Below are 16,906 nucleotides of genomic sequence, written 5' to 3'. Positions count from 1 at the left end.
ACGGGACTCAGGGCTGCATACCACGGCATGGGCCGGTCTGGGACGTCGTGCGGGAATCAATCCGTTGAAACATTTAATTATTATCTTGATTCGTCTGCTGCTGTGCTGTTGTCGCTTCTTACTTGGGGAGGGTTAACAAGGCGGCGGAGTGTCGAAAATAAATAGCTAGAGCCGTGTACAGGTGGCTGTACTCGGTACAACTGTGCGTGCCGCCACCTGGCGATCGCGATCTGTTGAGCCTTGTGGAGCTGTTGAGAGATGGCAAGATGGTGAAGATGGCGCTGTTTGCTTGTGAAGATGGAGAACCGATTGGGGGGTTGCTGCCAGCGCTGACTGGCGTCTCGTAGTGGTTCGTGACCTCGGGAGCTCTGTAAAAGCTGGAGGAAGTCTGGGATGCGAATAATGTTTTTGGCCTAACCTGAAACGTGGTCCGCTGTCGTGTTATTCGTTGTATCCTACAAAATACATAAAATAAGGATTCGCCGCCACTCAGATGTCGCAGCTGATGATAAGCAAAGCACTAAGCACAGGAGGCGAAAAGAAGGAACTCTTCATTTGCCGAGTCTCTTGCTTGCATACTAAGCGGGACCTGTTGGAAATTTGAAAATCCGACGGAAAGGCGAAAGGCTGCAGGCCAGCCAGCAGGTGAAAGCTTTTTTCTTGGAGTCATGCCTGGATTTCCGCAAAGCGGATAGCGCTTTTCATAATCAAGCCTATCGACTTCGTGGTAGCGGAAGAGACGCCAAGAGCCTATAGATGAGCGACGACTGTCATTTCAGCATTTTGGATGGGCCGAATGAAAAACGCGGGTGTAAAAAGCGCAAGGTCGGCCGCACCCCCGGGGATACGTTACCTGTCATTCTCGAACGAGCAAGAAGTCGCGCGGATGGTTTGTTACAACCGCATGTCATGTGCTGTGGTGTAGCCACTTCAAATACCTTGCCTTGCTCGCACCACTCGCGCCGCCGGGCTCTGCTAATCTGCGCGTCCAAGGGAGGCTGCTTCCCAGAGTGCGCGCGGCCTCCGAGCCCTGCCCGGTGTGCCCGCGGTGTGGCCGCGCGCCGCAGTACTACTGTGTCTGACGCGCGCGGCATCATCCTTAAATGGCGGGTCATCGTAATCTATCTATATGTATGTTTATATGTATGTCGCATGTATGTATATATGTCTATACGTATGTGCGTATATGTATTATATACATCTTTACCTATATACAATATGCGTGTATGCGAATACTCAGCAAATATGCGCATGATGAACTGAATTACAACGTTTCGTGCACGTCTCTGTGGGTGCACGCGCAACGCAACTGTCATACTTGCCGCTGTACATTTTTACCGCGTCGTACGCCTCATGTACGGAAAAAATGTACAGGTGACAATCAACGAAGACGCCGCTCAGCCACCGTCAGGAAACAGCGCAATCAATCCCCGCGCGCCATAGCCTTACTAAGGGCCGTACAACAGGGGCCCCAGTAAAAGAAAGAAACAGGAAGGAAATTTTTGCTTAAGCTCCAAAAATGTGGGTGATACGGCAAGTCGTAAACTTATTCATAATACAGATATGCCCCCCTAACATCTACTATATGTTTGTTTCCTGGCATCATCCTTCAAACCTTGGCACGGGCCAAACTTGTGCCGTGTTTTGCCGCCGTACAGATACATGGAAAAGCCGTTTCTCATCATCGACCGTACAAGGCATCGCGATCCTCCTGGTACCAGAGTATGTGTCGTAACTTGTTCGTACAAGCCTCATTCACCAAACTCGTCAGGGCGGAGAAAGCGCCCGGGGTCTAAAGGACCAAGATCGTCCTGGAAGCCCTGACGTGCGTTGTAGCGTTCTCATCGGAGCAGGTGTAGGTGTAGGTGTGTTTACATGGCGCCGCCGCCGCCATCACCGCCGCCGCCGCTGCCCATCTCCTCCATGCCTCGCGAGCCGGAGATCCCCATCCCGCTCAAGTCCTCGTCACCGCCAGCCATGCCCATGCCCATGCCCATGCCGCCGCCGCCGCCGCCCATCTCCTCGCTGGACGTCATCTTGGTGCCGCCGCCGCCGCCGCCGCCGCCGCCGCCGCCAGTCACGTCGATGTCCCGGCCGCCGCCGATATCACCGCCGTAGCCGCCGCCGCCGCCGATGTCGGCCGTCGGATCCATCTCCGTGATGTCGACGCCGCGGCCGCCGCCACCAGTCTCCTCGGCCGACATCCCCACAGGTGCTCCCACCTACCAACGCAACGCATTGCGACAGCGCCAAACAGCAGACACAACGTTATGTGGCTGAAGCAACAGCGACCCCTAGCCATCCTAGGGCGTCGACAGCAGGAGCAGGAGCAAGAGCATTGGATATCGCGTTGCACAGGCACGCACAGACAGACGGCATTCAATTTGTAATCGCCTTGATTATTTTTTTTATGTTTTTTACATAAACTGAAAGCTTGGCAAGACTATCATATCATAAAGTTCGTTGCTATCAAAATACTCTTCAAACATACATTTGGCGGAACACGAAAAAATGTTCGCACACAGGCGGCACCGTTTCTCCGACACCGTTGTAAGTTTTAACTATCGACCCGCGACAGTTATGGCGACGCAGCAGCATCACAAAAGCATATGCATCTATCTATCTATTTAGGTAATGGATGGATATGTACATATATATGTATATATAAACATACGGAGGTGCAGCTGCAAAAGTGCCGCCATGTAACGCAACTGCGATGCGGGACCCTCGCATTTTCGCGACACGTCGGCACAAGAAACGCCCGCAACGCCCAACACAACACCACCGAAACGAAGCATCACGTAAACACACACATGCCGCGAAGTTGTGACTGTCCAACCTAGACTTAAATATCTCTGTCCTGCCACCCAACATGCACACATGCACACATGCACACATAAATATGCATATGTAGTGTGTGTGTATGCATACACACACACACACACTCTCTCAAACCCACCCACCCACACTTCAAAAAGAGACACCCACACGCGCAGGCCCAGAAAATTCCTGATATTCAAAACATACATACAGGCAGACACTTACATAATCTTAAGATTTTACGACTCTGTTCATTTATTTAAGCACTGGAGCTTACCGTCGTGGCGGTGTACGTCTGGTAAGTCGCGTAGCCGGCGCCCAGCCCGTCATCGGACGAGGTGGGCACGGCACCGACGGTGTACGTCTGGTACGTGGTAGTGGGCTGGCCGGTGGTGGGGTCGACGCCGGTGCTGACGGTGGTGGTGCTGTAGGCCGAGTCACCGGGCGCGACACCGAGCCCTGTGCCCTGCTGACCCGCGGACATCATCGCGGCGCCACCGCCGGGCTGGAGCTGACCCTGGCCCGGGCCCATATCACCGCGACCGCCTACATCGATTGGATCCATGTTACTTTTCGATGAGATACGCGATGAAGATTCGGACTCTGTGCGTTCTTTCGCACGCGGCTTTGTGTGGCCGCGCGGTGGTTGGGCAGGACTTTGTCGAATGGGAAAGGGCAGGAAAGGGCAGAGAAAGGAAGTTCAGGAAAGGAAATAAAGCAGGGAAAGGGAATTTCCCAGTCAGCTGGAAGGCCTTCTTGATGAACTGATGTGTGTGGTGTTGAAAAGCTCTACTTGCAATTTGGTTTTGGAGTTGGATTTTCTAAATAACTGTTTCAGCTATTTGTGTCTTGTCGTCGTCGTGCAGGGGAGCCGTAGTTTCAGAGGCCGAGAAAAGTTTTAAGAAATTCCGGTTGCACGTCCCATGGGGGCGATTTTCTCGAGATGACTCATTTCGCATGTGGTGATTAGTGCAACTTGGGACGGCTTTTGGGACGGCCAAAACGTCGGCCCACGCCGCTGCAAAGCTAAAATGTAAAAAGTGCGTAAGATTGGATTTTGACCAAGGAAACGAGACTGTGCGTCGTTCCGTGCGGGATTATGCTGCGAGTCGTGAAACGATGTTTCCTGAATGATCTAATTGCGGTTACTTGCCATGAAGAACGAAGAAGACAAAAAAGGGAATCCCGACGGCCTGTGAGTCCAGCCCCACGGATTATGCTGTGTGTGTGGTTGTTATAGTGGGTTCCAGACTTACAAGGGGTAGAGCCAGCGGGCCAGCTGACCATGCACTGCACTAGTGCACATGCTGTGTCCACACTAACGACCAGCGGAAAACAAAAGGACAGCCCAGGAAGACGGGAATAATTAGGAGAGGTTCCTGTCTCTCCTCTCATGCACATGAAAATGGCACATAATGCAGCCACCAAATATTTAACACTTCTATCCTGCTTCATGTATAGCAAGAAGGTTTCGTCCTGTCATTCCCATCATTCACCAGTGCATGTAAGCGGCTCCACAGGTGGACTCTGGTGGACAGCCGATCAGGAACACAGTCGTGGGCAATTGGTTTCAATCCGTTTAATCTTAAACGGATTTAGCGCTCATTCACCTTCAGGCAACAGCTGAAGGGTTTTGCTACGTCTAACTGGTTCCGTTGGTGGGATTAAACCCCGATTTGGTTCTGGAGCAGTTTGGAGCGATTACTATACACAAGCCTGGCAAGCTTATCCGCTAATACCAGGACTTTTTAAGACGTTATATACATTACAAATATACAAAATGGGCTCTTCCGTACTTCAGAGGATAATGGTGAAGTTCTTTGGCCTTTCCGACAGGGCCCTCTTGGCCACAATAGGACCACGGGCGCTTTAACAAGCAGCATAACGGGCAAGGAAAAGTTACAAGTCAAACTCTGTGGTTTATTGTGGAAAACAGATCTCGGAGAAGTGTCCCTGCTCAAATTCCACGCGATGGCGTTTTGCATATACATAGAGGTTGATACTATAATGACATGGACAGTATATTAATTGCGTAATTGATTTGGCGCATTATTGCAAGGGTCCTCATCCGTACCTTCCGAGCGAACACTTAGGCTACCGGTTTTCACGGTTAAAAAAGAGGACACATGTTGAAATACAAAGTAACTAATGCGCTGGAAAGGTTGCTTACCGTTGTGAGTGGCGTCCCTCGGCCTTCTCCAAGCCTAGAGACAGACATGTAGGACCTGAACAGATTTATAAACTAATGCGTTACATACTTGTATGCTTGTTGAATATAACGAATGAAAAGAAATTGACAGTGCAACCATAACGTCGACGCCGGGAGGCACATGGACTTGCTCCAAGGAACGCTTCCTCAGCCAGAGCCTGGCATCGATGGAGCTAATTCAAGCAGAGATGAAGTCGAGAAAAACTCACACCGACAAGAAGACACCCCATGTCCGTCTGGGCCGCCCATCGACCATTACCAGCCACCAGCACAAAAACTCAGCAAGGTAGGGAGGATAGCGGTGATCAAATTAAAATCCTAGAAAATAGGCTATGAATGTGAAGAAAAACTCAACGGCAGAGCGAGGCAGTCTCCGAACGCACCTGGTAATTCGATTTTGCCGGCAACGGTGCAGCAGCCAGAAGCATGATGATCCGTTTCGGTCCTGCCTCTTTCCCCGGCCTCTCTTGGCAGCCTCCATGCCGCCGCCAACAAACGCACCTATCACGACATGCATAAACGCTGTCGTTTGGGTTTTCCTCACGCAGCGGCGCACGGGTTGGTAAGGGAGTTTCAAGAAACCGTGTGGTTTGGTGAGGGGGAGTGAAGCGTGTCAGATCCGTCGTTCCCAATCCCCTCTGCCCCAATGCACGACTACCCAATGCGTGTGTGTTTCTCGCTCTCTCTTACACTGAAGCTACTGATGATGATGATGATGATCATGATCATGATCATGCCACAATGCACCATTGCGTCGTATAGGAGGAAGTCCTCAGACGGCTGTCGTACGCGGACCAAAAGGCGTGGTCTGCCGTACACAAGCGGTCTATGGTGCCGCTCCCTCTTCCGACGCCTACCGAGCGCCGCATGCGGCAGTGGTTCGAGATGATGGATGCAGACGGTTCTGGGTGAGTCCTCTACGGGAGTCTCTATCGGAATCTCGTCCGGTGTCGTATTCTTGAATACTTAATGTCTTCTAAATCGCCGAAACGCCGTTGGAACGCCGAAACACCACAAAAACGGCGACGAGTCCGTGGACCCGGGTCTACGACTACGTCTAGATTATAAACCAGAACCGCTCTGTCATCAATTCGGTGATCCACAGTCGTACCTACAGTCGTACCCACAGTCGTACCGCGCCTTTAAGTATTATTTAAAATAACCCCACCAATTACGAACTTTGGGTACTTCCCATCGGCCCTATGCTACATCAGCCGGATGCAAGAAAGATAGACGTACGAAGATAACGATAACTTGTCGTATTCACAGTAGAGTTGTATGTGTTGTCGTTCCTTTTGATGCGACGAGCAAAACCGGTCACTTAGGGTTTGACCTCGGGTACGACTTTAGCCATGTCGCTTTTCCGCCCCAGGCCACCTCGCCCCTTGCAATGCCCTCCCATTTACCTTCCAACCGCTGAGACCTTCCGCTCTCATCACTTCCGTACACCTCCTGTACATTGGATCATGATCTGATCCTAATCAGGCGACTGGACGCCTCGGAAATCGAGTTCGCTCTCCAGGTGAAACATAACACTTCCGAATGGCGCTGCTTAACAACCAGCTCATAGCTAGTAGTTACATTTCGTACTGTATTCGTACAAAATTATTAGATAGACAGGTTTTAATGAGCATACGCGTGCGGCTTGCGTACTAATTACAATACGTGTAACCATTATTAGCGACACGATGACACCCGGTACATGATATGTGATCTAGCACACGTCATATCCGTACGACAATTTTACATTTCGTACGGCCGTACATCCATTATGTGCTTTTGTAATATGCAGTCTTCCGGCATCAATCCGACACCCAACGTGGTTGCGGAGATCATAAAGCTGGTGAGTTGGTCTATGCATCCAGCTGCTCTCCACGGTATTGTGTGATGCAATAACGTGATACAATTTGTGTGATACAATAATGTGATGCATTATTGTTGGAATGTTCATTAGCCGTAAGGCTTTCCTTTTGATGCCATGTCATGCAATTTGATGCGAACTGGACAATTCATTTTTAGCGGACTGTCAGGTATGCGAGAGCTGCAATAATCGGTTTCAGGTACAAGGGCTTCTAATACCGTGCGCCAGGGCTGGTAAAGTGCCCAACCAAGTGCTCAACGCTGGTTAGCCAAGTCATGTTGCTGTTTATCTGTACCGCCTGATCCGGCCAAGTTGCTACAGCTTCGTTACATGTTATGATGTTTTTTTATGTCTGCTATTGTTTTTTATGAACGTTGGTTTATTTTAAGTTTAATTTTAAATGAAATATTTGGAAATCGTTGAGCTACTTGGCCCCTTTCCCGTCCGGTTTCAGTTTGATTTCAACAATGATGGTGAAGTTGCATGGCGAGAGTTCATCAGTTTCTTGTCGTACGAGGTGCGTACGACGTACGACGACGGGTGCATGCGAACACAGACACAGACGCGGAAATCTGTATGTATGTTGCTCGCGGGCTTTGAGGACAATCTACCGTGCCTCCTAGCCACGACATCGCACCCGAAACTTGACCAACTGGGCAAACGAACGCCCCACGAGACGTGGGAGAGGTGAAGTCTCCGTTGGAAGTCTCCGTTGGATGTTTGCGAAAAGACGTCGAAGTGGAGTTTTCCTTGTTTTTCCTTAAACTCCGTCGTATCTTTTTTTTATTACGCAAAAAGTAATTCATTATCTGGAAAAAAAATAGTTTGCGTGTGCGGGACTACTCAGCTTCGTACCCAGCGTGTTGTTTACCAGGTGTACGAATAAGAAGCCGAAACCAGCTGTACGGCACTTCCAGTGGCCTTCGGTTTCGGGTAAATCGCGGAGGAGAGAGTGAGTATCAGCACGCGCCCAGCTTGCGGTGTGGGTGCGTATACTAGTTCACGCCTTTAACCCATACCGTGAATACCATTGTTTTATCAATTCCATATGACGTTTCTCTTTCCCCGACGCACTTCTTGCGTACTTACTACACAATAAACGTCCTCTTCCTCTCGCCCGTTAGCTAACTCTCCTTCATTTCTTGTCTGTACAATTCGTACAATCCGTACACCCCGTACAATATACGGCAAAGGAGACATTTTTTCAGCTGCTTTGGTCGATCCCGCCGCCCGCCAACCCCTGGACGACCTCTCCTCCCAAATACATTCCTCCAATCCCTGCAGGTGATGTCAGACAAGGCAAAGAAGAACCCGCCTGGGGAGGACTACATACTACCGTCTGGTATGAATGAAGTCACACCGGGGAAACCCATACCTTTTTTTTGCCCGTACACTTGAGCGCGTGTCAATGAGCTCGTGTGTCGCCTTGTCTGTGTGTCGGTAAGTCAATCTGTCGATGTGCGCGCGCTCATCAGAGCTCATGAATGCGCCCGGGGGGACACAGACACAGACCCTTCACAGGGTTGGGAGAGATCCTGAAACGGCCGCCCAAACACGCACACCCCACTGCCGTACACGGGCGCGCAGGTGTTGCCCTACCGATTACAAGCATGGTCGACACCGTCCGGCGCCGCAAGATTCTAGATGACGTGGAAAAGGCGGGTGGTGGGGTGCTGGGGGCCTGGGGGGCCTGGGGGGCCTGGATCGGGTTGGGCTAGCGGCCCACTGGTAAATGGACAACCTTGGATGACGGACCCGTGGGTGCTTCCCATGAGGAGCGCCGGTGGGGCTTCCGTTTTCCCGCGTTTCCAGTTCATATATTTTCCTCCAAGCCTTCCCAAGTTTTTCATGTTCTTAATATTTTTTTTATTTTTCTTCGTTGGTTTTCTCTTTTGTCACGGAAGAAAGGCATTGCATGGCATTGTAACCTGGCTTTCTGCCGCTTCTGCCGCTCGGCGTCTTCAATAGCTGGACAATGTTGTTTCCCAAAAGCCGTTGTAGGGTATGGTCTGGGGCTGCCGTTCCGTACATTAAACGGTTACACTGGTGATTGCGGTTGGCGGTTGAGAATATTTTGATGTCTTGTTTACATTTTGTGCGCAGGGCGGAATGCAAAGGATGTTTTGGGCCGCTGAAGGACAAGAATTCCTGCAATCCCTGCTGGAGAGTGAAAAGTACGACTTCGATGAGGAAAGGTACGACACGTACGATGTGCTGGCATCTTGGGAAGGGCTTTGATGCTGGTGGGACGTTCCGCCTTTTCAGCCTGCTTGCCTGCCTTAATTAGGTCGTACAATTATATACGACACTCATTTGTACCTGGTACTGCTCTCATCGACCGCTCTTGATCAAGATCAGTCGTTATCCCGTTTAGGTCGGGTGCTGACGTGTATCCGTACCTTCGCCGTACCTTCGCCGTACATTCGCCGTACCTTCCCCTATCTCCCCACCTAAATGCCATCCTTACAAGCCTGTCCTAACTCTTGTCCATTGCAATACCATCAAAGTTACAACTATGAAGCACATATGTACGTAACCTATCTATCTGTATATATGTCTGTTCAGTCGCCAGGTCATTCGACGTATCTTAGAGTATAAGCCCACCGTCAGGGACGGCGACCCTCCCCTTCATCCCAAGACCGTGGAAGAATATAAACGGCGAATCGAGCGACTGAAACATGCGCTGATTAGGAAAGGCAACAACGACGCTGCTGCCGTTGCCGCTGCGAAGAGGCGCGCGAATAGCGCCTACAGGACACGGAGCAGCCAGACGGGCTCAACAGCCGAGGGACAGCGCCCTTCCTCGAGTCGTCGGTCGCTTGACATCGCGCTCATGGCTGGCGGCGGCGGCGGCGGCAGGAGCAAACCGTCTCATATGCTGTGGGTGGACACGTCTGATGTCGTCGGCAGCTGGTTGACCGGCGGGACGACCCAACAACAACTGACGGAGGACTCCTGGGTGACGGCGGCTAGCAGTACAGCTGACGGCGGCGGCGGCGGCGGCGGCGGCGTGCCGGACGCGGCTGAGGACAGGTTGGATAATACCACTACTCCTGCGGCGGCGGCGGCGGCGGCGGCGGCGGCGCAGGTCACGGCGCGCCTCAGCACCAGGTTCCCTCGCTCAGTCGCGTTTGCGGATAAACCCGGCGTGGCGGGTGCTGAAGGTAGGGGCATAGCCGGACGCGTCGGTTGGTATTTTTACGGTTAGTAACGGTTGGGTAAACGTTGGAGCCGCGACGAAACCCGCCACGCACCCAGCAGACGCCTAACCCACACACACCTCCAAACTTACACAAATTATCAAGTCCTAACTGAAACCCAAATCAACCGTCGCAACTAACACATTATCACGGGTACCTCTGTCCTGCTTTTCCGACACACACACACACACACACACGCACACGACACACACGTACATACATACATACATACGCGCAGGAAGGAGCTCACCTCGGTCCCCGACCAGCCCGGGGAGGTGTTCGCCGCGGCCGCGTTCAAGTACGGCTTCCCCCAGACGCTCAAGGGCTACTTCCCCACAGCCACCAGCCTTCAGATGGGGGCATGCAACCTCCAGCGGCTGTGGCAGCCACACGCGGGCTGTACGGAACTTGGATCCAAATCCGGGTCGCGAGGAATCCAGTTCCAGATCGGCTCCGCCATCCGCCTCATCATCCTCGGGAACGACGGCGGCATTCCCAGCTACAGCTACAACTACAGCTACAACAGCAGTGAACGCTGGCGGCGGCGGCGGCGGCGGCGGCGGCGGCGCCCTGTCTCTCAGCGGCTGCCACGCAGCGGCGCCAGCTGCGGCGGAGCCGGGCGTCTGGAGGGCGACGGCGGCGACAGCGACGATGCAAGCTGGCGACGGCGGCGGCGGCGGCGGTGACGGCGACGGCAGTAGCAGCGGTCGCGGCGGACGCGGAGGCGCTGTCGGGGCCGCGGGAAGTCTGTCACCTACCGCCTTTGCTGCCTCCACCGGGGTTGGTGAAGTAGGCGGAGGCGAGGCTGTCTGTGGACATGGGAATGCCGGCGACGTCGCAGTGACGTCATCATCGGCTACAGCCCTCGAGCCCCCGGACCGGACCCACAAGATCCCAAAAACGGCACCAGCAGTAACTGCCGCCGCTGCCGCAGCAGTAGCTATAGCAGACGTTATCAGCAGTAGCAGCGCGGCAGAGGAGCCGCCGCCGCTCCGAAACCCTCCAGCCGACGACAACGGCCGTCCCGTGGGCTTTCCAGAAGCGTCCCGTCATAGTCCCGTGTACGACAATGGCAATCACGACCATTACCATTACGACCATCACCACGCCAGCAGCGACAACAGCAATAACACCGGTCATACTGCAAATGTCGACGATGCCGACAACGATGATGATTATGATGATGGTGGTGATGATACTGGTGATGGTGACGATAATGGCGTCCCCCAAAACGCTGTTTTCATTACGCGCTTGTCGCGAGCCCATGAGGCACTTGGAATCAGCAGCTTCGCCGCCGCCTCCGCGGTCGCCGCCGCCGCTGCCGCCGCGGCAACGGCGGCGCCGCCGCCACCGCCGCCGCCGCCGCCGTCTTCCGAGGCCACAACGGTCTCCATTAGCAACAGCAGCTCCGGAGCGCATATGCGTTTCGTCCAGCGCCCGCCGTCGTCGTCTCCGGGCCGTAACCGGCCGTACAGCAACCGCCTCGTACGTGTCACTCGGGAGTATTGGCAGCAGCAGGGAAGGCCGTCGTCGTCGTCGGGGTCGACGTCGACGTCGCCGCGTCCTAGCGCCTCCGCCAGCTACAGCAGCGGCGTGTCTACAGGCTGTAGCGGCATCACGGCCACCTACGCCGCAGCTTCCGCCGCCTCGGCCGCAGCTGCTGCTATCACTGGCCCTGCCCCTGCTACTGCTGTTGCTACTGCTGCTGCTGTTCGTGGGGTGGACAGACGGACCGACAGACGGACTGCTACAGCTGCTTTTCCGCCTGATAGTGCAGCCACTGCTGGCGACTGGTCTGCTAGTCATGCTGGTGTTGGTGATACTGCCGCTACTGCTAGTGGTGGTCGTACGATAGTCGGCGGCGGCGGCCATCGCTATGTTGGAGAGGCGGCCGCAGGTTTGCAAGCGGCTAGCGTGATCACCGTCACTCCTGCCGGCGGCGCAGTCATCGGTGGCAACGGCAGCGGAAGCGGAAGCATGTACGACGGAATGATGATGGCTTCGAGTACGGCACCCAGCGTCCGACCCATCTCCGCCGCCGCATCCCAAGCTGCCCACAGCTCACATGCCGCCGCCGCAGCCGCAGCCGCGGCACAGCTACGAGCCGAAGCAATGAAGCTGCTAGGTTGCGGCCGAGCGGACGTGGTAGCGTCGGCGATACGACACCAAGCCTCGGAGCTCGCCGCCGCTGCCGCCGCCGCAAACCTACCGCGGGGGGCCTGGCCGCCGTTTACGCAGCCTCCGCCGCCGCCGCCGACTCGCACGGCCTCTCTCTCCTCCACGTCGCTCTACGGGAGCTTTGCAACAGCAACATCACCGCCACCGTCAGTGTCGTCCCCGTCGCCGCCGCCGCGGGTGACGGCCGCCGCCGCCGCTGCTGTCGCCGCCGCCCTGGGCGGTGAACCCATCGATCTAGGACTCCAGCCGCAGTTAGTTCAGCTCCACCAGCACACCGCCTGCATGGATTCTCCTGCTGCTGCCGCCACCGTTACAGCCTCCGACTGCCTTCCTCCTCATTGGCAGCAGCAGCAGCAGCAGCAGTTACTGCCTGCTGAACAGCCTGCCGTCATCGCGGCTTCGCAAGGCGGCGCCATTCCCTGGCAAGCCGCGGCTCCGGCTTTCCGGAGCGGCAAAGGACTTCTCCGCCCTACGCAGGTTCCCACACACATGCCGTTCTTCTCCTCTTCTGCCGCCGCCACCGCCGCTTCCGGAACCACGCCGCCGGCGTTGGCGTCGGCATCGACGGCTGCTGCGGGGAGATCCGTATCCCCGGCTACCTGGTCGGCTACCCAGATTGCCCCCGGGCAGGAGAAGCAATTTTGGCAGGCGGTGGATAGAGCAAGGCAAGAGGTAGCAGGCTGTAGCGGCGGCGGTGTTGGGGTCATGCCCTTTGCTGGAAGAAGGAGCTTCGAGTTGGATGGGAGGCCATCTCCGAGTTGGCGGGCCTATGGCGGTGTTGTTGTTGGTGGTGTTGGTGGTGGTGGCGATGGCGGCGATGGTGTTGGTGGTGGTCGTGGTGGTGGTGGTAGTGGAAATGTCGGAGCTTCGGTTGGCTCAGCTCCTCAGCGTCCCTTCAGTCCTTTGAGCCACTCACCGCGAGGTGTTGCCACGAACAACAACAACAACAACCACAACGGTAACCACCACAACGGTAACGACCATAACGGTACAAGCAGTACCAGCCGCATGCATTCTGGGTTGCGTGGGAGCTGCGTGGGAGATCAACACCAACATCAATATCAATATCAATATCAACAACAGCAGCAACAGCAGCAACAGCAGCATCAAAGGCCCTGGAGCTCTGCTACTCGTTGCTCGGCGGTGTTCGGCTCGCCTCCAGCCTGTCCGCTCCGAAGCCAGCTGCCGACGACGACGATGACGACCACGACGACGACGGCGACGATGACAACTGTGACGCAAGGCGTTCCGACGGTGCCGGTGTCGACGTCAGCAGCACCGGCGGCGGCGGCGGTGCCGCCCGTCGGAGGGATTGACCTCCAGCCGGCGACCTCCCCTAACTGGGTCGCCGCCGCCACCGCCGCCGCCGCCGCCGCCGCCGTAGGCCAACACGGTACCTACCTGCTACAGTTGAAGCTCAATAACAACAGCAGTAGCAGACGATGGCCCGGCGGCGGAGGAGGAGGCGGTGCGGCGTCTGCTGGCGGCTCTGATGCTACTGCTGACGGCGGCGATGACGCTGCTGCCACTGCCGCCACTGGAGCTCCGTTAGGGCCTGTTATCGGTGTTCCAGTGGGGGTCTGCTCCCCAAGATCCAGAGCCGGATCCAGATCCGGATCCCCTAGGTCTCCCGCTGCCAGCTGCAGCGGATGGGCTGCCGCTGCCGCCACTGCCACTGCAACAACATCTGCCGTCTCCGCCATCGGGCCCACTACTGCCGCCGGCGCCGCCGGCGCCACCTCCGCTCGCGACGGGCAGGACAGGTCGCGGTTTATGGATGAGGTCAAGGGTTGTCCAGGGGCTTGGAAGAATGACTTGGATGGGGCCGCGCCGAGGGCGTTGACGGCGATGTCGACGGCGGCGACGGCGACGACAGGAAAGAGCGGCGGCAGCGGTGGCGGCGGCGGCGGCGGCGGCGGCTTCTTCGGGCTACAGCGGTCAACCAGCGCTCGGTCGTCCCCTCGCCGGTTGCGTAACACTTTCTTGAAACTGTCCTGACGAAGTTGGGAAAAAAAGGGAGGGGAGGGGAGGAGGAGGAGGAGGAGGGGGAGGAGGAGGAGGAGGAGGAGGAGGATGGCAAACACTTTGGGGGGTTTCGGCGGGGCCCTTGGCCCGGTGCAAGTGAGCTTTGGAACCCGCCATTGCACGGTTGCTTGCGAGTCCGCGTTTTGCATGTATATGTGTGTGTATGTATGTGTGTGCTTGCGTGCGTACGTATGTATGTATGTATGTATTTGCGTATGTGTATGTCATATGTCCCCAGCGGGTCACTGTCTACAACTGCAACGGAAACATGCCGTACGACAGGTTAACGTCCCACGTGAGGTATGGATACTTGTGAAAAGCACTGCGGAGGCATATCCTGAAACGCATCGAGAAAAAAATAGATGCCATTTTAGCACTTTGCACAGCGCCATGGTGTCGCGTTTTGTCGTATTTGCTTCGACCAATTGTATGCACCCCCCGAATCGACAGTTACTGCAGTTGTTGAGGGACATCTCCTGGAGGGTGAGGGGTCCATGTGTGGAGAATCTAGTGGTGGTTGACAGTTTATGGTTGTCCGTACATTCATTAAAAATAAAATTCATTGGAAATGGTTGTTCGTTGATAGTTGGCCATGCATTCATGGATGGATGAACCGATGACACCGTTGTCCATATGGCCATATCGCCATCCTCTGTCACACACATTCGAAATCCGCTTCCTACATCTGGCGATCCGTGTTTTTTATTTCTGTTTTTTAGTAAATCCGTGCTCTTGGTCCACACGCAGATGTCTTCATACTCGTGCACCCAAACGTGCCTGGGTATCGCTTGTTTATTTGCTCGTCCCTTTTGGTCCGAGGTACCGAGATGGCATCATTTGTGTCGTACGTTGTACATTTATCGTCCCTTTCCTTCAGAGTTGTACGCGTGCCCAGCAGGCAGTATATTACGTTGCGCGCGTTGTGCGCGGTCCTTCAGGGGCCAAATCCCCATACGGGCGATGATTCCCCCGAGCTTCATGCTTATGCCGGCAATGAACGTCATGAAAAACGGTGCTGCAGCGGTAACACCCTTCTAAGGGAAACTGCGATAAATTGAGGTGTGCAAGTTGGAAGGCATGTTATGATTTGAGTGGCCTATGTTACGGGGGCCTGCTCTCACCGCAAGCCAATTCAAGGTGCATGATGTCTGTGTGTGGTGCGTGTGCGAGTGTATTAAACTTTGCCTTTGGCATCATCTGGACAGCGCACTCGTCAAATCGCTTTCTTCTCTTGTGTTGCAGCCCCAAGTGCACTCCTTCCAGCATAACTCGGGGATAGAACACACTCCGCGTGTGCCGCGAGGCTCTACTTGGCAGGCAGGAAATTGGCTGCCAAAAAATGGAAACCTTACTGTGTGCCTGTTGTCGTACATCCATAGTTTCGGCGCGGAGCTCCCCTATAATCGTGCAAGGGCCAGCTATAGGTGCTAGAACGTGCGCATGTGCACTTTCTGTGCTACTGCGTGCGCATGTGCACTTTCCGCACCCAACGGGAGACTGCCTACTGCACCGTCGCACTCCACCCTGCGCATTATCTTATACGGGTATTCTAAATCGTATCTTCCTATTAGCCAAATGCGGAACCAATTGACGACCACCGTTTGTTCCTAACATCCGGTTCTGATTAAGATTTGCGTTCGTGCATGTGTACGATATAACTTTTCTTAACTCCAGCTTTTTATTTCTCATTACCTAGCTCACTTGCCCTGGCATGTCAATTGAAATATATAGGATTGATGGGGATCTCTGTTTGCGGCGGAGTCTCCCAAAAAGAGAGCTGGTCGTAAATGGCCTCCTGTTTCGGAGCCTTTTGTTTGGGGCCGCTGCCAGAAACCCGCCGTTGTTTGGTTATTATTCACACGAATACGATTGATGGTGCAGTTATTTAAATCCTTCGAGGCTGCAGGGCAGCTCGAGCAGCAGTGGTGATTTCCTTCCTGCGGGATTCGAGTAGGCGCAAGCTCATTTCCCATGCTGGTGGTGCTATGGCCACGGACCTCACGCAGAGACCTAATACTGGTGACAGCGAAGCTTCTAGGGAAGTGTGCACGTACAAACATTTATTGTACGGCATGCGTATGCATTGCAACATGCCGTAAAGTGTGGGGGTAGCTATGTGTCTTGTGACATCTGCAGCTAGTCCTTATGTTGGCTGTTGGCATGTTGGTATGCGCGTCAACAGAACCCGGTCCGTTGGGGGACCCCAAGATGTAGGTATGTTGATTTTACGGCTTATGAAAAAGAAAAGTGCTGCAGCAGAGCGCCCCCTGCTGACTTTCTGCTCTACACAACCTAAATGGGAAGAGGATGGACATGTGGGGCGGGGAACGGCATGCTGCTGGGATCGGGGCCAAGGCTCTGCGTGCGCGTTTGCGTGCGTGTTTTTCCATGCACACCTTTGTGTCCGCTGCCTGAAGGCTTTTTTGGTATGTCACGGTGAAAGGGTAAAAATTCAACTGCATGAGGAAAGGAGTCGTCGTCGCAAAAGCTGGCGAAGTTGCCGGACTAAGCAAAGTCGTGTGGTGAATGATGTGAATTGCCTTCATGCTGGGAGGGCCACCTGGATATGACAACAAAGGAAAAATCCTGCAGCAGTCTTGCCCTGCCCAGACT

General features: G+C 54.6%; 2 protein-coding genes across 2 annotated transcripts; one reads left to right on the top strand and one right to left on the bottom strand.

Moving 5' to 3' along the window:
- Positions 1-1,751: 1,751 nt before the first annotated feature.
- Positions 1,752-3,385, bottom strand: VOLCADRAFT_94465 (uncharacterized protein; the record flags this gene model as incomplete). Its single annotated transcript, XM_002953586.1, has 2 exons — positions 1,752-1,820; positions 3,098-3,385. 2 exons carry the CDS (start codon positions 3,383-3,385, stop codon positions 1,752-1,754), a joined length of 357 nt encoding a protein of 118 aa, XP_002953632.1.
- Positions 3,386-5,196: 1,811 nt separating this feature from the next.
- Positions 5,197-15,257, top strand: VOLCADRAFT_94464 (uncharacterized protein; the record flags this gene model as incomplete). The annotated part of the gene is made up of 13 exons (XM_002953671.1): positions 5,197-5,315; positions 5,504-5,591; positions 5,792-5,937; positions 6,515-6,551; positions 6,822-6,872; positions 8,175-8,232; positions 8,478-8,560; positions 8,994-9,085; positions 9,456-10,054; positions 10,686-11,696; positions 12,171-12,919; positions 13,451-14,050; positions 15,171-15,257. The coding sequence occupies 13 exons, from the start codon at positions 5,197-5,199 to the stop codon at positions 15,255-15,257; spliced, it is 3,720 nt and encodes a 1,239-aa protein (XP_002953717.1).
- Positions 15,258-16,906: the final 1,649 nt, after the last annotated feature.

This window comes from Volvox carteri (genome assembly GCF_000143455.1).
Source record: "Volvox carteri f. nagariensis unplaced genomic scaffold VOLCAscaffold_37, whole genome shotgun sequence".
Taxonomy (NCBI): Eukaryota; Viridiplantae; Chlorophyta; class Chlorophyceae; order Chlamydomonadales; family Volvocaceae; genus Volvox; species Volvox carteri.
This window is presented reverse-complemented; position numbering and strand designations above follow the sequence as displayed.